At 46.7% G+C, this 23705-nt stretch overlaps 1 protein-coding gene across 2 annotated transcripts; it reads right to left on the reverse strand.

The window, feature by feature from the left end:
- Window positions 1-1029: 1029 nt before the first annotated feature.
- Window positions 1030-21509, reverse strand: arhgap35a (Rho GTPase activating protein 35a). Of its 2 annotated transcripts, XM_030778680.1 has the most exons (7): window positions 17664-21509; window positions 14096-14234; window positions 8081-8158; window positions 4681-4812; window positions 2278-2383; window positions 1515-1776; window positions 1030-1451 (listed from the first exon to the last, which is right to left on the reverse strand). In XM_030778680.1, exons 1-7 carry the CDS (start codon window positions 21405-21407, stop codon window positions 1350-1352), a joined length of 4563 nt encoding a protein of 1520 aa, XP_030634540.1. In that variant the 5' UTR covers window positions 21408-21509; the 3' UTR covers window positions 1030-1349. The 2 variants fall into 2 exon arrangements, with proteins under 2 accessions (XP_030634540.1, XP_030634539.1); XM_030778679.1 differs by having other exon boundaries at window positions 1030-1776.
- Between the last annotated feature and the right edge of the window lie 2196 nt (window positions 21510-23705).

Here is a 23705-nt window from a genome sequence, read left to right on the forward strand (position 1 = left end):
ACGAGAGGGGATGAGGGGAGCAGAACGCAGAATAGAAGAGAGAAAAGAGGTCAAGTGGCCATGAAGACATTCTCTTTTGCAGAAAACAAAACAAAACAAAACAAAAAAATAATATCGGTCTTCCAGCGCGGTCTGAAGACTCTGGGTTTTTTTTTTTTTGTTGTTTGTTTTTTTTTGTTAATGAAGGAGACGAGAGAGGAGAAGAAGAGGAGAGATGAGAGGACTTCAAATCCCAGAGTGCCGTGCAAAAGTACCCAGAGTTCTACGTACATAACTCCCAGTGAAACCACACATCCAGTTTGTCAAGTTTTTTTTTTTTTTTTCTCTCTCTCTCTCTCTCTTTTTTTTTTTTTTTTTGTTGTTGTTGTTGTTCTTTAAACTGTTGTTTGTCAGCAAATGCCTGATGAGGGAGAGGAAGAGTGAAGGTGTGTGACAAAAACATTTGAATAACGTCACTTTAAAAATATCCTATTAGCAGTGGTCAAAAAAAGGGTCATTAGGGTCATTAGAATCTAATGAATGTTCAGCAGAGAGGTGGTTTTAACCTTATCGTCACAGGGGTCGTGTCAGAGTGCGACAGTGTCCGAGGGGGGACAGACACATGAGAAACGCTAAAAACCAACGGGTTGGTAAAGATTCAGACACTGGGTCAAGGGTCAACGCGATCCTAACTCCTCTTAACTCTACACTTAAGCTCATTCACTTCCCAGGTTAAACAGAGAGACTCCAAATGGCTGGATCTAGAAGGTTCTAAGGATGCGAATGAGTGAGGTCACAGACAGGGGTGTGTGTGTGTGGGGGGGGGGGGGGGCAACAGTGTGTGCACACGGGGAGAGGAAGAAAGAGTGTCAAGTCTTCCTGTCTAAGGCAGTAGAGCAGTGAGGAGAAAGAAGGATTTTCACTGTGAAAGAGTGCAGCCATGTTTGAGAAGGGAGGAATAGTGTTTCTGAAGTGACTCATTTTCGCTCTCTCTCTCTCTCACTCGCTCTTTTTCTCTCTCTCTCTCTCGCTCTTTTTCTCTCTCTCTCTTTTTGTCTGTCTCTCTCTCTTTTTGTCTGTCTCTCTCTCTTCTCCATTTTCTCTGTTCGCTTTGTTTAATGACGCAGTTCAGGCACACGCTTCAGAAAAAAAACGACGGTCGGAATGACTGACCTGAACGTGCAAACTCTTCTTTTCTTCATTTAAACTCTCTCTCTCTCTCTCTCTACACCCAACTCTCACTCACTTTCACTTTATCCGTTAAATCGTTCCTCCCTGTTTCATTATCGTAATCCTAACTACCCTAACCCAACCCTCCACCCTCCACCCTCCACCCTCCATCCCCATCACCGCCTCTCCCTCTCCCTCCTTCACAGCGAGTGTTGTTCTGCGGGGGCTTGGTGGGGATGCAACGGCGGGAGCAAGTTCTGGATGGGGGACTGAGGGGTGGGGGGCGGCGAGTGGGGCGGAGACTGCTGGGCGGGGCCGAAAGGCGCGGTCACCGGCTGGGGCGGGGCGTAGCAGGAGGCGTAGGCGGAGGAGCCCGTGGCGGAGGAGGAGGAGAGGGTGGCGGTGGGGGAGGCGGGCAGCCCGGAGAGTCCGCTGGGGGTGTCGGCCAGAGGTTGATTGTAGAAGAAGAAAGCACACTGGTAGATGAAGGTTTCGATGATTGTCTGGTAGGTGCGGGTGGCGGTCAACGCGTCCATAGTGGTGAAGTCCGGTCGCATCAGCGTGGGCCAGAAACAGATGGACAGATTATCGCTAGTCATCAGATTCACCTTGCTGTTTTGGCTCACTCTGAGAGAGAGAGAGAGAGAGAGAGAGAGAGAGGGGGGGGGGGGTGGGGGGAGGAGGGAGAGGTCAGCCAAATTATAGAAACACACAAACAGTCTAAAAATGGATAAAGGCAAACCGCACACAGACTGAGTATCACATTCATGCGGTAATACCAAGTCTCCTTTTCTTGGATTGTGGTTTTTGAGACATTTTTGGTCAAACATTTATCAGGTTTAAAAAAAAGAAAATAACAAATAAACAAACAAACAAAAACGACAGTGTTTCAACATGTTTGTACATCAGTGTGAGAAAATGGGAGAGAGAATGAGAGAGAGAGAGAATGAGAGAGAGAGAGAGAGAGAGAGAGAGAGAGAGAGAGAGAGAGAGAGAGAGAGAGAATGAATGAGAGAGAGAGAGAGAGAGAGAGAGAGCGAGAGAGAGAGAGAGAGAGAGAGCAAAGAGCAAAAACAAGGTGCGTGTTTGGGTGTGTGAGGCTGTGGGTTAGGTAAGGAGAGCTCTCACTTGTTCAGATGGGTGATGACGTATTTGAAGACTTCGTAGTTTTCTCGGGGGAACCTCCGCAGCACGTCCTTCATGGTGTGGAGGCGCTGCTCCCGATCATTGATCTCTGCAGGGGGGCGAGAGAGGAGCGGAGCGAGTGAGACAAACACACACACACACACACTCACACTCACGCACATACACACACACACCCGGTCTCTTTTTCTTCAGTCACAGCGTGACACATGATAACATGAACAAGCAATCCGTGAAAGAGGAGCACTGAGAGGGCATGCAGACAAAGTCAAGGGAGAAGAATAGACAGAATGGTTGAACAGGGAGACTGTGTGTGTGTGTGTGTGTGTGTGTGTGTGTGTGTGTGTGTGTATGTGTATGTGTTTGCCATGTCAGTGTCATACCCTATGACAAAGACTTTGTCTTTAACCCTGCTCTAAACACACACACACACAAACACACACACAGCAGTGCTGAAACCTCATGGTACAGCCTACCACACATATACAACTTCTCAATTGTTTCTTTTAGAATGTAGGAGACATCCCTCTGTGTGTGTGTGAGAGTGTGAGTGTGTGTGTGTGTGTCAGAGCTATGACATCTGTCCAGTTTGAGTGTTCCTACATTTTCCCATAAAATGACATGTGATCACTGACAGACGTCCAGCAGTGAGATCTGGCATTGTGACATGGTTAATAATAGACATTTTGATCAGCGTAATATGAAAGTTTTGTTTTTGGGACATATTTCACGTTACCTAAATGAGTTATCGGAATGTCTCAGCGATGTTGTGTGGTAATAATGGAAAGACCCTGCTGCTGGAGTGGAGCGGAAGGTTTTTATGTAACGTCACTGGAGAAAATCCCACATGCTTCCCCAATGACACACACACACACACACACACAGACACGCACACACACAAACAAACCCAAACTACATGGAGTGACACAAAAACATCAGTAGGGCAAAAAACACAGCTGTGGGCACACAGTCACAAACACACACACACACACACACTCACACACACTCACACTCTCTCACACACTCACATTCTCTCACACTCTCTCTCTCTCTCTCTCTCTCTCACACACACACACACACACACACACACACACACACACACACACAGAGAAACTCTGCTCCTGGGTGCAGTTAAAGAGAGATGGGGATGGGCAGTGACACAGTGAGGGAGAATGACTCCCATCAGCCCTTTAACATAAAAAGATCTCTATCAGCCCATGTGACTCCTCACACAGATGTGTGCTCCTGACTCACACACGCTTATGTCAGCATTACAGCAAGCAAACATTCACAACACACACATACAGCCGAAGATACACACAGACACGCGGACAGATACAGGCACTCACTGACACACACAGAAACGGACACAGACACACACACACACACACACACACACACACACACACACACACAGAGCAAAACTGTGTGTATCCCTGTGTAGCCCCTTTAGAGTCGTAGGCTGTAAATTTAAATCCAGCCCAAACAGTTGAAGCTTAGAGTGTACCGCTACCCATCATTCACAAACTCCCACTGCTCCAGATGCTATATTATCAGTATTCCTATTCCTAATGGCCTATCATTTATTTCCACTCTATTTTCAGAGGACCATTTTATGTTTAAGGTTATGGGACAGCACATCTAGTTGATAGAGACAGGTAGAGTGTTATGGAGCTATAGATCTAAACAGGCAGTAACTGAAACGGAATGTTCCCGCCGGGTGGTTGCTATGACAGCCCGTGACAGACAGGCCAGAGAAAAAGAGCCCCTCCCACCTCCTGCAGGGACTGGCACTGCCGTCAGGTGACCAAGCCTTCGCTGCACACATGTCTCTGACATCCTAACTGCGTGTGTTTGCTTTTCTGGTTTGCTTTTCTCTGTCTCCCCCTCTCTGTCTCTCTCTTTCTCTGTCTCTCTCTCTGTCTCTCTCTCTCGCTGTCTGTCTCTCTCGCTGTCTGTCTCTCTCGCTGTCTCTCTCTCTCGCTGTCTCTCTCTCTCACTGTCTCTCTCTTAATCTCTCTGATTCACCTCCTCTGAATGTTCTCATCATGTATTTTCCCAAATACTTTGCTTTCCATTTTACCCTCCCTCTCTGTTCCCAAAACTACCGGCCCCTTTTCCAGAAACATGTGGTGAGGAACTCTCTCAAACACTTCTCATCCACATGTTGTTGTTTTATGAGATGAGACTGCCGTGCATGCAGAAGGACCTATGATTTGGTCTGGGGTTAAGTAATGGATGAGTTAGGGTTAGGTTTTTGGTCGAGGCTTTTGAGAAATACTAACACATCAAATCCCTGAAGTGTTTCTCATGTTCACTCCTCCTCCTACTCCTCCTACTCCTCCTCCTCCTCCTCCTCCTCCCCCTCCCCCCTCCCTCAGTACTTACTGAAGGCCTCCACCAGATCAATCTGCATACTGTAGGGTACCAGAGGCTCAGGAAGCTCAGAGAAGAAGCTCTTCATGGCACCTGCTACTGTGTTCACAGTGAAGTCCTTTTCCACCAGGTCCAAGTTATGGTCTGTCAGACAGAGAGAGAGAGAGACAGAGAGAGAGAGAAACAGGGAGAGAGACAGAGAGAGAGAGAGAGAGAGACAGAGAGAGAGAGAGAAACAGAGAGAGAGATAGAGAGAGAGAGAGAGAGAGAGAGAGAGAGAGAGAGAGAGAGAGACAGAGAGAGAGAGAGAGAGAGAGAGAAAGAAAGAAAGAAAGAGAAAGTTATTAAAATGAAAACAAGATGATGGCATTCCACACAAATAACTGTGTAATTACTGACACATCTCAGATGTAATTTTCTGAGCGTTCCCGAGCTATCTTTAGACCGAAATAGTCTGGAGAGAGATGGGGGGGGGGGGGGGGGGGGGGGGGGGGGGGGGGGGGGTTCATTGGTGGAGAGATGCTCAAACTCAGAAACAAGTTAAATTCACAATGCGCGCACGTTCAAACTGCTGCCGTGCAAAATCTGACCTTTGCACTAATTAAAAAAAAAAAAAGTTCCCATAATCAGCTGTCTGACTGATACCAGATAAGCGACACGAGTCAATTACACACCATCCTAATCAGAAAGGTATATCAGCACCTCCCCTACAGACAGTCAAAGTCTCAGGACACGACTAATAAAACCCACAGATCCAGTGAAACGTGTATTTAATTGGAAAACGCTTGCGACGGGGTGGGTTGAGTCTTCAACGTACATCCCACATGGGAGACACACACGGAGAGAGAGAGAGAGAGAGAGAGAGAGAGAGAAAGAGACAGAAAGGAAGAAAAGAAAGAAAGAGAGAGAGAGGGGGTTAGGAGCGTAGGAAACAAGCATACTGAGGCTGATTAAAACTATAAAGCGAGAGGTAATCACACTTTTCCGCTCGCTCCGCTGCCGCGCGCTTCTTAAACGCAGAGGAAAGAAAAGAGAAGGATGGGATGAAGTGTTTGTACGCTGGAGGGAGAGCTAGAGAGGAGAAAAACTTAATTAAAAAGCTATCTCCCGATTACTTTCCCTTCTTTCTTTTGAAGCGAGAGACAGAGAGAGAGACAGAGAGAGAGAGAGAGAGAGAGAGCGAAGGAATACGGAAACGGAGGGGAGTTTTAAAAAAGAGAAAAGTGAGTGCGGTACATAATGCAAGGCAACTGGAGAAACCTGGACCCCATTTAATATCCTATATGACCTTCCTAACTCTATACTGAAAAAGCAATTACATATATAAACAACACATTTATAGACACGCGCCATATCTCATCACTGCACATAAACCCGGGAATTTACATCTACTCTCAAGTCTATTCAACATACAAAGGCAAAAAAAGACAAGTATTTAGGCAAGACTAAAATGACTTGATCACTGGTTAATATTATTGGTATAATCAGGGAGGTGTTGTACTGTCATTGTTTATCCATTCCTAGCTATTTGCATTGTTTTTTTTTTGTTTTTTTTTTTCCATCATTCACGTGCTTTAAAGCAATTTGCAGTTACTGAGCATCACGACAGTCAACACATTAATGAACAAACACCCAGAACAAAGTGAGATCACAGAGCTTCATTTGGTGTCCTTTCAAGTGCAGCTCAAGCTGATCCCAGGTCAGTTCACCCAGAGGGATTATTTATATGTTCTGTGATGTCATAATGGGGGAGGGGGGGGGGGGTGCATGTCTGGCTGTTCACCGGACAAGAACGCTGTAATTTCCGCTGTAATTGTATTGTCACGTTGCGGAGCAAGGTTCTGATCGATCCGACACCAACCTTTCACCTCATATTAACTCAGACCGGACCGAGCCAGACCAGAGACATCCAGCAGTGCAATAGTGACCTACGCTTCATTAAACAAACCAATCTGCAGGTAATTAACTGACCTTTCTCTCCTACACACAAACGCAGGCTCACACTCACACACACGCGTGCGAGCGCGCGCGTGCACACACACCAGACGGAGGAATGCGCACGAATAAGTAAACAAACGCAGGAGAAAAAACAAACAAGGCACAACACACATATCCAAATACTCTGAAATGGACGGACAAATAAACCAAACATCGGCACAAACAAATGCGCACACGCGTGCGCACACACGCGCACGCACACGCGCACGCACGCGCTCGCATGCACACACACGCACGCACGCGCTCGCATGCACATGCACGCACGCGCTCGCATGCACACGCACGCCCACGCACGCCCACGCACGCCCACGCACGCCCACACACGCCCACACACACGCACAAACACACGCACAAACACACAGAGGAATCAGTATGCAGACTGGTACCAACACAGCTAAAAGACCCCCTCTCGCCAACCCCTGCCCCGACACACATCACCACCACACAAACAACCACACACACACACACACACACACAAACACACACACAAACACTGAGCAATCTGCATGCAGAAACCCAGAAATAATCATACATGAAAGACCAAACCTGAGACACATATCCACTCAGGCCTACACTTACTGATAAACATGTGAACACTGAGACACACACACACACACACACACCTAACACGCCTATCCATGTATAAATGCACAGGTCTGTGCAGATCAAAAAAAAAAAAGGAATTTCAGTCTTTCTCGGGCAAAGAATGAGAAACTACAACCCGAATCGAACGCGCGTACACAGACACTCTCTGGACTACAAAGCATTAGCCCGGAGTGGCTGCAGCCTATGTGTGGTTTCCATGACTGTGCCCCAGTGAAGGCTGTTCTGACTGGTCCAAATCAATGCTGGAGATGACCTGGGGTTAATTAAGCAGATGAGCAGAACACAGAGTTGGCTGATGGACATGTGATCCATATACACACACATACACAGACACAGACAGAAACACACCCATACACACAAACACAAACAAAGACAAACACACAAACGCGCACACACACACACACACACACACACATCAATACACACAAACACACACACACTGGGCTATGTTCTTCAGCCACAGTGGAGGAACCAGAGTACGGTGGGGATTGGTGCGGGTGATCTATACAGGAGTCAGATGGCAAGAGAATAAACACCATTCTCCCCACGTCAGACACAAACCATCAATTCAACATGTAGGCGTGGACGTGCGTGTGAGTTTGGCTCAGAGCTAGAGCAACACTAGCAGACATCATAACAGAACATTTCACAGCGAGATAGAGAGAGTTAGAGAGAGAGAGAGAGAGAGAGAGAGAGAGAGCCAGAGAGAGAGAGAGCGTGAGAGTGAGCGAGAGAGAGAGCGAGTGAGCGAGTGAGTGTGAGAGAGAGAGAGACATAGCAGTATCAGATTAAGGTCATGGATACTCACCCTGGTCAAACTGCCTCTGCATGCTCTCCATCTCTGCCTTGTTTCCACTCACCCTGTAGATTCCCTCGGTACCCAGCCCTGTGTGTGTGCATGAGGGAGAGAGAGAGAGAGAGAAGAGAGAGAGAGAGAGAAGAGAGAGAGAGAGAGAGAGAGAGAAGAGAGAGAGAAAGAAGACACTTTAATTAAACTGTCACAGTACTGCATTTTATTTACTCAACACTCGGTGGGAACATTAACACAGTGTGTTGATGGAGCCTGTGCAGACGAGGAGGACTCCGCGATAAGAACAAAGGACAAAGAAAAGACGAAAGAAAGAAAAAAAAAACGAGTAAACTGACCAAACACAAATTAAACCATGTTAAAGAATCATCTGCATATCAACCAACCCATACAGTGATCGTTCAACTATAGAGAGTCATTATGTTAATGACGCGTGTGTGTCTGTGTGTGTGTTTCTGTGTTTTGTGTCCTGCTGAGGCTTCTGTAGATTTGCCCTGATCTGACAAATGGAGAATGCCTCTGTGAATGCTCTCACCCCATCCCTCTCCCCTTTCGCAAAAAGTGAAGGATGTCGATGAAGAGAAAGACAGCGAGAGATTCGTCTGAAAAAGAGGCGGCTTGTTCTCAAGGCGGGCCACATCGATTGCCTCCTTCACCAGATCAATTGTCCACAAAAGCTTTTCTCTGGAGCCAAGGGGAGGCATGGGTGCATCTGTGTGTGTGTGTGTGTGCGCGCGCGCGCGTGCGTGTATGTGTGTTGTTTGTGGGGAGGGTATCTGTAGTTGATGTTGCTCAGACAGATGAGAAGTGAGGAGAAAAACAGAAGGAGAGAGAAGGGACAAAGAGGAAGAGAGAGAGAGAGAGAGAGAGAGAGAGAGAGAGAGAGAAAGCGAGAGAGATAGAGAGAGAGAAAGAGAGAGGAAGAAAGAGAGAGAGGAGAGAGACAGAGAGAGAGACAGTGGACATTGAACCCATTTCCAAATTTTTCATTTATTGATTGAATCTGCTGCTTATATTTCCTCTGGTTTTTGCTTGCTGTTTTGCTGTTGTTTCTTTTAGTCACTTATTATGGATCATTGTCTTGTGGCTTATCTTATGGCTTCACCACTCATGCCTAAAAAACATTCATCTGTAGAGTGGAAACACTAAAGCAGCATTAATTCTATAGGTCACTAAGAACCTACTCCAGCTAACCTGGCAAACGGACACAACACGCAATATCTGTGTCAGCAAACGACAACAATCACTTCTAAACTCCTCAGACGCGTTGGCAAAAGCAGAAATGTGGTCAGATGGACTGACCGCAGAGCGTGGTTTGCCCTTGCCTTGGGAGGGGCGTTGACCAGAGCTTAGTTTATTTCTCAATTTGCAACACAGCGAGAGAGAGAGAGGGAGTGAAAGAGGGAGAGAGAGAGACAGAGAGGGGTAGAGAGAGAGAGTGTGAGTGAAAGAGGGAGAGAGAAAATTAACAAACACAGCAGTAATGCCCTAGGGCTGTGTCATAGAGAGAGCAGGGGAAAGAGAGAGAGAGAGAGAGAGAGAGTGAGAGAGAGAGAGAGAGAGAGTGAGAGAGAGAGAGAGAGAGAGAGAGAGAGTCACCACATCCTGCATGGATATGGGGGGTCAAGGACAATACAAGGAAGCCCTTCCTTTTCTCTCTCTCTCTCTCTCTCTCTCTCTCTCTCTCTCTCTCTCTCTCTCTCTCTCATTGGCTTTCGTTGCTTTTTCCCCTGGCAATTTTGCATATACTTTGCCTGTACTTTCTATTCTCAGTTCATTTCATTATCATCTCTGGGCCAGACGCATGCGATGTTGTTTTAAGGATAGAGACTCCCTTATCGGAGCGCTGAAGCGTATGCGCAGTTTTCAGGTACGGTCACAGCTCGCGAGGGGTCAAAAGCCCGTGGCCCCCACCCGAGCCCTCGGAGCCGCCGCGCTGAAGCGCTGTTTCCCCTGCAGCCCAGATAAACAGAGCCGGGGCATTTCCTGCAAGCGTCCTCCCTGCCCTCTCAGCACCGTCTGGAGAGCCGTGTGTTCGACTCAAACTTAACCCAAAACAAGCGTTCGCAGACGGCAACGTAGACATCTGCATCTTCCATCTCTCTCTCTCTCTCTCTCTCTCTCCTTCTCACTCTTGGTCTGTCTCTTTTTCTTTCACACTGCCATTGTCTGTCTCTCTCTCTCTTTCTTGAGGCGACACTTCTTATTTCTCTCTCTCTCTCTCTCTCTCTCTCTCTCTCTAGCTCTCTGCCTGTCTCATTCTTTCGTTCTGTTCCACCGCGTTCTCTCTGCTTTTGTTTGTATCACCATAGCTCACACAATATCAGACATATATAGGCACAACAGCTCCACCCAAGTACAACTGTGCAATCTTCAGCCAGCACTGAGAGCAATCTTCCCTCGGGGTCTCCGTGCGCACGCACACACACAGACACAGGCACACACACACACACACACACACAGACACACACACACACGCTCGTGCGCACACACACACAGACACACATACGCACACAAAAACACAAAAATACACACACACACACACGCACACACAGAGACACACACGCGCGCACACACACACATACACACACACATACAGACATGCACACAAAAACTTAAACATACACACACACATAGACACACGCACACGCACACACGCACACGCACACACACACAGAGAGACAGACACACACACACAGACACACACACACAAACACACACACGCAAACACACGAGCAGATGGCACGGAACTCTTCACACTCTCATTCCTGGTTTTCTCCTACCCTTCCATTGCACTCAAAACAATATCTAGTCTTGCTGCAGATTGAAGGCTGTTTCCTGTTCCCACGCAGAAAAGTGTCACAACTCCCCCACCCCACCCCCCGCCCCTCTCTCTCTCTCTCCCTCTCTCTCTCTCCCTCTCTCTCTCCCTCTCTCTCTCCCTCTCTCTCTCCCTCTCTCTCTCCCTCCCTCTCCCTCTCTCTCTCTCCCTCTCTCTCTCTCCCTCTCTCTCTCTCTCTCTCTCTCTCCCTCTCTCTCTCTCCCTCTCTCTCTCTCCCTTTCTGATCCTGAGAGCAGATGTTCTGTTCACTCTCTGAATAATGCTGCCACTGGAGACAGTGGGGTCCGTTTCCATAGGCGATCGTGTTCTAAAGCTGGCACTGCCAGCTACCCTTCATGCCACGACTGTGCCCGTCACCCCGAACAGAAGGCAATGCCCACACATGCTAATATCCACTCAAATCATCAAACTAACAGAAAACACTCAAACAGAATGACAGTTACTGGGGTTAGAGAAAAAGAGCAAAAGAAGAGAGACACGTTTTCATTTAGATTCTTCTTACATTAATAAAGAGAGTGTGGAAACATAATGGAAGGGAGACTGAAGAAAAGAGAGAGAGAGAGATAAAGGAAAGAGGGTGGAGCTTGAAAACAAACAGGAAGAGTGAAAGACCATAAGAGATCGCGTGTATTTTTGGTCTACGGGTCAAGGTGGATGGGGTTAAACGTATGGATCGCTATGGTGACGGTGTATTTTTTTTTTTGTTTTGTTTTTGGTTTTTTTGTCACGTATATTTACCGTACGTGGGGCAGGGACCCGGATTACACCGTCGCGGGCCGAGCGCCGCCGTTTTCCGTTTCTCGAACGGAAAAGCCGACAGAGAAAACGAGAAGAGCCTTTTAAAAAAAAAACAGGCTCGTCTGACCTTTTGAGCGTATTCATTCTTTTGGCAGCTGAAGGAGATGATTTCTGACGGCTGAAGGCGACGGCCGTTTTTCAGAGAGAAATCAGAGATAGAGCGTTGGAAAGCAGACAGGAACTGGGGGGTGAATATTAAGTTACAACTGTATAATCGTTAAGATACGATACCATATTAGCGGGGCAAAAACAACTGTGTGTTTTTTTTAACGTAAGAAATCACTGTGTGTGTTTTTACGTAGGAAATCACTGTGTGTGTTTTTCGGCATGTGATTATGCGTGAGCGCGTGTGTATGAATACCTGTATAGGTATGACTGTATCGTGTGCAGCTGGGTGTGCTACAAGTTTATACAGTTTTGTGTGTACTATACAAATGTCTATGAGGGTCTGTGGATGTGTTGGTGTGTGTGTGTATGTGTGTGTGTGAGAGAGAGAGCGAGAGAGAGAGACCGCTTATGTAATGAGCATTTGTGTATGCATAGACGTATGTGTGTCCATTACGGTTGTAAAATATAAGTGTCTGTCTGTGTGTGTGTGTGTGTGTGTGTGTGTGTGTGTGTGTGTGTGTGTGCGCGCACGCACGTGCCCACTGCGCTGCAGTGTGTGTGGTGTGGATGGTATCGGCTAATCAGGCTCTGGGCTGTTGTAGCAATGCCTGCTCCACCCAAAGAGCGGAGAAAAGAGCTAAGCCCAGAAGATTGTTCTAATTTCCTCCTCTCTGATATTGATCTCAATGAGGGAGCTATCAGGCAGAAAATTACCGCAAGGGGCTCAGTATCCTTTTGCTTACACACACACACACACACACACACACGCAAACACAGACAAACAACCACGTACACAGACACAAACACGGAGAGAGAGAGAGAGAGGAGGAGAGAAAGAAAGAGAGATGCGTGTAAAAGATCGGCAGTCAGCAGAAAAAAAAAAAAGGTGGTCTCAGGAGGGGAGAGAAGTAGGAGGACCGGATGATTCGCCCACCGCCTCCATTCCGCCCCCTAGTGGCTCTCACTCCCCGGTCGGAGGGTGGGGTTACTTGTGTTCCAAAAAACCTCATTTACTCGAGCTACGTCCCACGACAGAGTTCTAAGAAAGCAGCGTTTTTTTGTTCCCATGGTGTGGAACATCGTAATCCAACAAATGCGGGTTGTATTTCATCTCAACGGACGCAGATAACAGAAGAATGCACCAGCACGCAAAAAAAAAAAAAAAAAAAAAAAAGACAGGGGGGACAAAAAAATGTAAACATGTCCGATGCTCTTGCGCTCCCTCAGGTAAGCATGCTGATACCAGCAAGGAAGGTACAACAGTTACAAAGCTATGACTTCATTTAAGCCACCGGGTCCAACATCTGCCCCCCCCCCCCTCCCCCCCAAAAAAGAGAGGGAATCAGGTCATTATCCTCAAAACAGCTCTCAGAATACAGTTACACAACACACTGATGAGCCAAATGCTTTCTCTCTCTCTCTCTCTCACACAGGATCAGCATAATCCATTTGAACAAACTGCACTAAAACTAACAAACGCAACCTTAAAAAAAAAAATTAAAAAAAAAAAAATCGACAGATAAGGGCCAACCGAAATGTCGATAACATATACCAAGGGCTCAAGACAAACAGCAAGAGACGATTATAAAGATTATCGATATTTATGGCAACATGTCAAACACGTCAAAGACATCTATCTATCGAGAGACGATCAAATTCAGAACGCAACATTTTCCAAACGCACGCAGTGCATGAACAGGTCCACAAAGAAAAAAAAAAAGAAAGAAAGAAAAAAAGAAGCCTAACGCGGATTAAGACGTTTTTTTCTACGGAGGAAGGACAACAACGAGAGATAAAGAGGAAAGACAGAGAGAAAGACTGCGCGTAAGGGTTCTGGTTCTCCCACGGCTATCACACGCAAACACCACATGGGTCCCACGATACGCAGAACTGTGCTTTGGGTCCGCTGACTGTCGGACGTTCCAGAGGTTGTGGCCCAAGCAATGCGGACACACAGATGTGCGTGAGGTGGGGAACGTAATACAAGCTTTATTTCCTCAGACATTTCACACTGCAATCACACAGACATCTTCTCCAAACACGCATGCAGAATCTCAGCTCACTTGTCTACCCTTGACCTTGAAGTTTTTTTTTTCATATCCATCAATGAGGGAAGGGGAAGGTCAGCTGAGGTGAGATTCACTGGGAGATTAACTTTGACCTGAAAGGCAAGAGAGAGCCGGAACCCTGCGTGTTTGTCGCATGAGCAAGTGTCGTGCGGAACGGTCTGGGGTTCATCGTGAGTTTTTAAAGCAGACATCACTTACCTGTGGCCTCGATGTAACGGATGCACTTGTCAATAAAGAGAGGGATTGGTCGTTCCGGCGACACCACGCTGGCCAATGGGACTCCAAAGTAGTTGCTTTCCAGAGGTTTGGAGATGGACTGACGGGGCTTTGGTCTTTTCTGTTATAAGGAAAGAGAAACGGTTAAGCAGCTGTTAAAAAAAATCTTCAATGTCGTACATGCATTATTACACACACAAAAACAAAAAGAGTACTTGACCTCTCTCTCTCTCTCTTTCTCCATAAAAACACTCACTAAAACCTCTCTCCTGTTGTGTGTTTGGTACCACGTGGATTGTGTGTGAATAACAGAGGGTTTTTTTTTTCTTTGTTCGTTTGTTTTGTTTTCTGCCCCACTGTGTTCAGTCCACTTGTAATGTTCAGTGGCTTTAATACCAGGCAGCTGAGCTCTCCTGAGACACTGCACACAGGCAAGTGCTCAGAGACCTGTCTCTACCCAGCATGCAGCGCTGCGAAGAACCACGGCTGGCTGGCCAGTGAATCTGCAGCGCTGTCAGAGAGATAGAGAAAGAAACAAAAAAAAAAGAGAGCGAGGGAGAGAGAGAGAGAGAGACAGAGAGAGAGAGAGAGAGAGCGCCTTGACGCTGATTAGGCTAGAGCATGAGTTACTGTCTGCTCCACATCTACTCACCCTGTGAGCACAGACAAATACAATACTCCATGCCTCCCGATCTCTCACACGCCAAGAGCTGAACCCCTGGTTCAAATGAATTCTCTCTCGCTCGCTCTTTCCCTCTCTCTCTCTCTCTCCCAAATGCCAAACAACTATCAACCCTTTCGCGAACTAACTCTCAAACTAACCTCTCTCCCTCTCTTTTTTTTTTTTTTTTTAACAACGTACATTTTCAGATTTACAAAACACCAAAACACTCTTCGTTCCGTCACTCTGTCCTCCTTCCACCACTTTATTTCCTCCTCACCTCCCCTTCTCCCTTTAACACGTCTGTCAGTATATCACTGCCTTGACCATTCAACCATGTCGGTAGGCTAGTTTACATAATTGCCTCCCCCTTTTCTCCGGTCCTTATTACAGAACCAGAGCTCTAATTACAGTTCACAAAGAGATTTATCGGCATGACGATGTTATGCAAAAAGCGACGCGTCTACCGAGGAGCGGGGGTTGACGGCATCACGCGGCAGGCAACTGACAAGAAGCAGCGGTGCCGCATTCTGACAGAAGGGGCCACTTCCAAAGAGCAGGCCACACATTCAGCAGTTCTCCAAGTTTGCCTCTCCATTTATTTCTCTCTCTCTCTCTCTCTCTCTCTCTCCCCCTCTCGCTCTCTCTCTCTCTTACTCTCCGTCTCTCCTCGCCAGTCAAACACTCAAAGTCTCCTGGGACTTCAGCAATGACAGGATGTGTCACTACCGCAGTGAAAACAAAACAGATCAGTGTTTTAGTAACAACAAGTCCTATGTGCAAAACAAGTACTCAAGATTCCAAAAAATCTACCCCTCTCTCTCTCTCTCTCTTTCTCTCTCTCTCTCTCTCCTTCATTTGCTCTCCCTCTCCTTCTCTCTTGTTTTTGCTGTCGCAATACTAATGGAGGCATTAGAATGGAACTAGGTGAGGCAGGAATTTTAAACATTCCACTTGTCGGGTGAGGAGACTTAACAAGATTGCGAGAATGAAGAAAACATTTCCATCCCTTCTCTCTGACCGCACAGTCCACTACTAACTGAAGGGTGTATAGGGGTGTGTGTGCGTGTGTGTGTGTGTGTGTGTGTGTGTGGTGAAACATAACGACCGACAGAGACGGGAAAGGTCCGTTCTCTACACTGATTTTCAATTGGTTAAGGGAGGGCTGGTGTCTGTTAAATGGCTTAAACCATTCTGGTCCCTTGAGGCTACTGGGCTACTGTGTTTACTTTTATGGCCAGTGCTTGATGGCCGACTGAACTGGAACCAGCTGATTTAACCTGATGGCCCCATTATAACGCCAATGATGTAACAAAGACAATAAAGGTGTGATGGGAAGAGCTGCTGTCTCGGCCCCCTTAGGCAATCACCTGCTCTTTGGAAACATTAGCTCCTGTCAGTACCACTGGAGTGATCATATATCACAGAGCACACATTATCCCCACTGACACACGCAATAATTGTCAACGGAAACTGCGTATTGCTGAGTGGATATCTTATGAAATTCTATCTTGGCTTTCTTCAGACAATTTACCATTTATGCGCTTTTTTCAGAGCACATACTCGTTCATTCATTTTGTGCCAAACTTTGACTAAAAGGAATTTATTTTCTTCTCTTCTCCTTTTTTTTTTTTTCCTTTTCTGTCTTTTTTTTTTTTTAACCAGAGGCCGGAGGATGTGTCTTTATGCACCAAAGCAAAGTTAAAACACATTACACACTTCAGAAATCACTACTACTGTATTCTCTCGACCCTAGGCAAAGTAGAGTCTCAAACTCTGCGGCGAGGGTTAGATCAAGTACCACCAGCAATGCAGGCTAAAAAAAAAAAAGTTTCGGATTAAAGTTCGTCCCACCTCAGAGCACGTTCAAAACGCCATTTGGGTCTTCTCTAGGCAGATCTACTTACTTAAAAGTAAGCAAATCGGGGGAAAAAAAAAAAAAAAAAACAACCTATCAGACTGCGGCACCAGGTTTGTAATTGCGATTAGTCCACGGGTAAAAGCTCTGCTTTAATCCTGGATAAAGCGGGCTAGTGGAGAGGGATGTGGGAGAGAGGAGAAAGGAAGCTTTCTGTGCTTTTCTATGAAATAAGACAGACATCACAGCCATTGCCACCATCTTTAAAGGAATACAGAAGGTGGAATTTTATTCGTTACACATTTGATGGCCGTGTGTATTGAGGCGTGTCGGGCATACAGAAAACGCACACAAATCCTTGGTGTCTACAGTAGAAAAAAGGCACGTTTCAACATAATGAGCATTGCTTGTATAAGCATGCCGTAGGTCACAAAACAGCGCTTCACGACTGAAGTTTAACAGCTGGGGATTTTAGATTAGGCAAGTTGTTAAATATCCATGGTGTAATGGCCGCAATGATGCAACAAGTCTAACAGATCAATAAACTAACCTAAGGCACTGGATGTGCTGCTAAATGTCGAGTGAATTTTCATTTTTAACAAAGCAAGCTTTTTTCGGTGAGCCTATGGTTAGGACTTTGACAGAAATAGCATGAATCTACAGAATCCTTTAATTACAAAACCAGAAACATGAAAATACATAAGTTGTCACCTCCCTCCACAAATTACACTCATGTACAAAAACAGATTGTAACGAAGTCAACAAACACTGCCGTACAGAGACATTGAGGTCATTTCATAGTCATTTTCTACTTAAAGTTTTCCCTTGAGGCTATTGGGTTACTATAGGCTACATTTTCTTTTTAAAATATTCAAAACTCAAAATTTCAGCACTGCGTGGTACTTCAAAGGATGCTAACTGTTCTTCTGAGTGTCAGCTGGTTTAATAAATAACAAGTTTAATAACCATTTAATGACCCTAAAACAAACTCATGGCTAACAGGATGAAAACAGAGAGGGAGAGAGACATACCTTGGTAGGTCTCCTTAGACTCCTCAGAATATTCCTTCTCTTTGGATCTTCACCTTCCTCATTCAGGGAATTGTCCCCTTTTTGCGCCCCAAGCTCATCCTCTTTGGCCTTGGGTGGGCCTCCCAGCTCATCATCACTACCAATGAAGCTAGTGCGGAAGCTACTGAACTTGCCAAGGCGTTTGGAACGGTCACGATAGAGTCTTGGCTTCACCCCCAGAGCGGACAATTTACGCCTGCGCTCCAGCGAGCTGCTGTCTGCCTCACTGTCTGAACCATTTCCCCCGCCGTTAGAGTGAGTCTTGTTTGCATTGCGGATGGTGATGATCTTGCCTTGTGTGCTGTCGTGTGGTACAGAGTAAATATTTTCCTCCTCTGTTGGACGGGGCTTAGCTACAGCATCCATGGGTTCAGCATAGTCTGAAGGATCATAACCACCATCGTTTCCAGGGGGCCAAGCCACAGCAGGTAGTGATCGACGATTAACCCCCGAGTCCATATAAGGGCTGAGGTTATATTTTCGGAAGTCAAAGGTGACTGTGTGCTTAGGGCGCACTTGAGGCGTGACTTTGTTGTTCAGCTTGCTCTCAAAAGTGCTAATCTCTGAAATTACCGAGAAGGTATCACTACCCTCCAAGTCAGGTAGCTTGTAGCCACCCCCATGGGTCAAAGTGCCATCATCCCTCAGGGTGGGGTATGGTGGCGAGGGCTCGACATCATCCTCTGAGTCCAGCAGGGTAGTGATAGGACTTGGTGACCCACAGCGAGGGGAATGGACATTTTCATTGGTGCTGCAGGCCTCCGCCACATTGTCGTACATATGCGTGGCCTCCACGATGGTCCGCTTCTCCATCACCTCCTTGAAGAAGGGTTGGAAGAGATCTATTCGATGCAAGCCACCCACCACCCCACCAGGTCCACACACCACGGTGCTGAAACGTGCCTCGATTTCGTGGGCCAACTCTTCACCTTGGATCACCTGCTCCCGGGCAATCTCAGAGTCCACTAAGTCCGCCTGGCTTTCTCCAACTGCCAGAAGCTGCACGGGGATAATGTCTTGCACTTCACAAAGGAAGGCGCAAAGGGTTTCCATGGAAGCCTTGCGTTTAGCAGAATACACTGCAATGTATCCATGCACTAACCTGCTCTTGCGCAGAGAAAAGGATGAGTGATATGATAATATAGAGAGTTCTATGCTTTGTCGCTGGCTACCAACTGTGAGCTCCAACAGCACTGACGTACCACAAGTCAGGCCGGAAGCAGGACGGCAGTGCTGGGGCAGCAGGAACGGAGCTAAGAGTTGGTCTACATCATAAGAATCCCCACACATGAGGCACATGACGATACGAAAGTCTGCCTCCGAGCTCTGTTGAGAATGAGAGTCTCTAAAAGTTTCCAAAGGCAAGGGAGGGGAGCTACTACCAAGACTCATGGAGGGTCTGCGCGTATCCAAGAGGCCTTTTAAAACCAGGTTGATTTGTTTTTCATTCACATTACGGCCATAGCCTGCACCAGGAGAAGCTGGGTCAAGGTAAGTGCACTGCAGCCTGCTAGCCACCTGCTGTCCCTGTAGTATTAGACCATGAGCTGTTTCCCCACCTATGTCCCCTACTGACCCAACTCCACGTTTGGTGACTAGTAAGAGAGATATGGGTAACTGAGCTAAGCTGTCCCTTCGACCCAAGGTTGATTCCCGAAGCTTTTCAATGCTCTCTACAACATAGGACAAGGATTCCTTGGAGTTATAAAGGCAGAGACAGCCATGTGGGGTAAAGGTTGGTGTATGAAAGGAATTCACTGGTAGCCGCACATTGCCTTCTATTGGCCGCAGTGCCAGTTCATACGTTCTACCATCCAGCACGTACCGGTCGTCACTGGTGCACAGTGCCCTGATTTCATTGGCTAACTCTCTTGCAAGTCCATCTTTTCCTAGAATTACAAGGTTTATCCTGTCTACCTTTCCCTCTCCAAACTGAGACTTTATGGTGCCATCAAAGAAGGAATACCGTGTCGGAAATCGAGCAGCCAGGACCTGTTCAATCTTGCTGTCCACACAGTGAGGACTATTAGGACAGGTCTCCTTGGTGGGGTGGTAAACAAAGTGGATATGTTTAAGAACCAGAGCATCCCTCTCCGCCTGGAGCTTCTGGAGGGCCTTGAACCTCTGTTCCTCTCCGAGGACCTCCTGGATGGCACCCATCTTTTCTTTGCTTGGTTTGGCATCTACCTCGAGCTCATAGAACAGCTCAGAGTACTCCAGCAAAAGCTCTTGGAAGTCCTCTTTGGCTTGGTCAATAATTTCCTTCTGGTGTTTATTGTAGATCTCAAGGTACTCCGGCTCCTCTAGCCATTGGTAGAATTCCTCGTTCATGATGAGACTACGAGCCTCTTCCCAGGGTCTGCCAGGAGTAACAAAAGGCGAGGCCACAAGCTTTTCCTTGAACTCCCGGCGCATCTCCGCTCGCTTTCGCTCATTACGCAGATGCTCCAAGTGAGTCTCGTATATCCCCTCAGCTGCGGGGGTTTCTAAAAGGTCCTGGGGGATCCTGTCGTCATCCATGTTGTCAATGTGCGGCGTGACTTCCCAGGGCGTGTCATCCAACACTACAAACCACTGGGAGAACTCACGTTTGGTCTCGAGGACCTTCTGCACTCCTGACCAACTCAGGTGGTCGATCTCATCCAGATCGGGCACGAGGGACCGCAGCGCCTGCGGGAGAGTGCTGAGATAGATCTTGCGTCTCTTCTCGATGTGTTCCAGCTTGAGTCTGTGGACATGCTGTTGAAACAGCTTCTTGGCTTTGGAAGTACCCTCAAGGAAGACATAGTCTCTGTACTCTAAGGAACTCTGCATTCTGCGGTTAATGTTGGGCCAGGTCTCATTATGGTTCTTCACGATGCGACTGACGAGCCATTCATAGCGATCTTTAGCGGTGGCGATCTGCTGACTTTGCTGCTTAAGGGCTTCGAAATAGGGTATAATCTTGGGCTTCCCTCGACTCTTATCAATCAACTGCACAAGGGTTAGGAAGGCAAGGTCAACATTGACATTTGAGCGTGCAGAGGTTTCTACTACCTGCAAGTTCTTCTTGGTTAGGGCAAAGGTATGGGAATCTTTGATATATCGCTCAACTCCCTCATCACACTTGGTCAGTACCAATACAACTGGTTTCTTGGTCTTAGCTAGCTGGTTGTATAAGTTGGTAACAAACTTCGTCTGGTCATCAAAATTGCGATTCATGCCCCTGCTTACATCGATACAGAGAAGGAACCCATCCACCATAAGCTTGCCCTCAGGCATTTGCTTCTGCTCAAAGTCTTGTTCCAGGCCCAGCTGATCCGTGCAAAAGTACATGAGCTTTTCAGCAGAGGCCAGTTTGGTGGACGCCGCCCTCTTGATGTAGGGCTGTAGAGCTGTACTACGGTGCGGCTGGAAAGTTTGGTCATCGATAAACTCGGTTTGCTCCACCACATGCATCCGGCATTCCATGCCCTCCTCGAGCGTCCGTACTGCCTCGCCCCAGAACAAAAAGTGGTCATTGTTTACCACGCGTCCTCCGAAGTCGCTGGTGCTCAGAACAGAGGTGTGGTCCAGATAAAAGTCATCCGCACTGGGGCGAACAAAACGGTTGCACAGGCAGGACTTGCCCACCCCACATTGCCCCTTCTCCTTCTCAGTCCCGGACAGACCTACCACAACCAGGTTGTAGGTCGGCCGAGCATCTTGCTTTTTTGCCATCATCATCGTACGTAGACGCTCATCTTGCCATTCCCAGAAGCTCTAGACAGGAAGCTGCCGGGCTGACATTCCATGCAAGTGCTCTCGTTTCTTACAAAAGGTCTTTTTTGGTTTTTTTTTGTTTTGTTTTTTTTTTTTGTTTTTTTTTGTATAGAGCTGCTGACCCCTATGTCCTCATTGATGTCAAAATCTTAATTTCAGATATCATCATTTGTCAATCCACAAGTGAGCTGGAGTTCGGATCGAAGTAGACAGTTGGAGAGCAGGGGAAAGGGCTAGAGGGGCTGGGTTTTGGGAGGGAAAGGTGGGAGGGAGCTCAGGCAACGTGGGTCTAGGCAGGTGTGCAAGATGCAGTTCTACTATGACCCATCTCCTCTTCTCAGGGGCGTTCTGGAACAGAAGAACAGGGTCTCACTGTAGTCCGGCCAGGAACCGATCCTAAAAAGAAGAGAAAAAATAAACGGAAGGATATTAATCCAAGATGAACTGGAGCAGAAACCCTGGCTTGAAACAAGCATGCTGAAAACCAGGCTTTGAGAGGAGACATCGTGTTCCTTAGACAACCAGGTAAAAATGAAAATTATTACATCCACATTCTCTGCATGATCAATTCTAAGGTCAAATTAGTTCAGGGATAAATATTCTTATTCAGCATCAGCTTTTCCAATTTCTGAGACTGAATCTGAGTGCAAATTATTCCTGCACTAAACAACTTGAAATCACATCTGATCTAGGAGAGTCTTGATGTTTTGTGCTCAAAATTGGTTGGTGCAGGTGACTAGCACTTGATGCAGGTGCAGATTAAAGCATATCATATGCACATGCCTCCTTGCCACAGGTACTCCTTCAAGACAGGGACTGATGTCCTCACCCTCTCTTGCACGTACACACACGCACGCACGCACGCACGCACGCACACACACACAGACACAGACACAGACACAGAGAGAGAGAGAGAGAGAGAGAGAGAGAGAGAGAGAGGGAGAGGCATGCGCATGCACAAAAGCTCTGATAAGTACTGAAGTGTTAAATAGGCAACAAGCATTTAAAAAGCTAAATGTTGGCTGCCTTCCACCATCTCAAAAACAAACATTCAACGGGAACAAAGGGTCTGTGGACATAACAGCTCAGCTGATACGGTGCCTCAGAATTTAAATCACAAATTGGATGTCACAACATTTCTAAGAAAGAAACTGCTGTGCTGCCCCTGTGCTGGAACACATTCACACTAGAAAAAGATTGAAGCTCAGGCCAGGGAGACTTCTAGTACATCAAGAACAGGACACTGCGCAATCATGGAAAAAAAAAAAAAAAAAAAAAAAAAAAACATTCAAAAGAGACACAAACACTTGAACTGGACTTTAAAGTTTGGTCTCTCAACAGTCTGCCAAACCCAACGATGAACAAGAGCAAAACGACAACGCTTTAATCACAGAACACAGGTGACACAGTTTTCAAGAATCCACACCCTTTTTCGTGGTTATTCAGCTATTTGTTTAGTAAACAAACATTTAAAACCGCTGTCGATAATGAATAGGTCTTTTCAGCAAGGGTGCAGGGAGCACTTGATTCAGTCTGAATTAAGTTAGTCAAGGTGGGAGTGTGAACGGTCGAGCTATCTATGTAGACAGAGAGGCAGTTCAAAGCTTTATACTGGGATTGTGCCAACGTGAGAGAGGAAAAAAAAAAAAGAGAGCGGTGCCACAGAGAATCCATTCCCATTAAAAAAAAAAAAAGACAGCACCTGAGAGCTTTGCCCAGGTAGTGTTTTGAAAATGATCCTCAAAGCGCAGATCTGACAATTACAAGCCGAGGGGAATTGTGAGTTAAGCTGTCCGAGTCAAATTGAAATTTTGTACCGCGGTAAGTCGCTGTGGAAAAAGCCTGTGTGTATCGCCACATTCCCGAAAATCACAAAAGATATCGAAATCAAAAGAAACCTCTCGTGTTTTTGATGCTAGCCAAGGAAAACATGCATTAAAGATGCATAAAAAAAGAGGTTTTTAAAATACATGAGTGATATACTGGGCGACTGCTAGTTAATTGAGGATGTGTGATAAGACCAGGCAGTCATGGTTTATTTATGTCGCTTTTCCTGCAAGCCTCTTTTTTTTTTTTTTTAGGACTCTGGCCGGTGTGTGATTATCCAACAATCAATAAGCACTTGAAACTGAAACACACACACACACACACACACACACACACACACACACACAAAAGCTGCATTCGTCTATAGCAGCTAGACAGTTCCCCCAAACCGTGGATCAACTTTACGAGCCTTTCCCCATAGTTGGACGCTGGTTA

Source organism: Chanos chanos, chromosome 6, assembly GCF_902362185.1.
Source record: "Chanos chanos chromosome 6, fChaCha1.1, whole genome shotgun sequence".
NCBI lineage: Eukaryota > Metazoa > Chordata > Actinopteri > Gonorynchiformes > Chanidae > Chanos > Chanos chanos.

Bases quoted from the DNA above. Each gene is read 5' to 3' on its own strand.
- arhgap35a (XM_030778679.1), bottom strand. From the start codon at position 21,407: ATGATGATGGCAAAAAAGCAAGATGCTCGGCCGACCTACAACCTGGTT. The intron at 14,235-17,663 runs GTATGTCTCTCT...TCCTTATAACAG, and splicing joins GTCTAAGGAGACCTACCAAG to AAAAGACCAAAGCCCCGTCA. The intron at 8,159-14,095 runs GTAAGTGATGTC...GCACACACACAG, and splicing joins CCGTTACATCGAGGCCACAG to GGCTGGGTACCGAGGGAATC.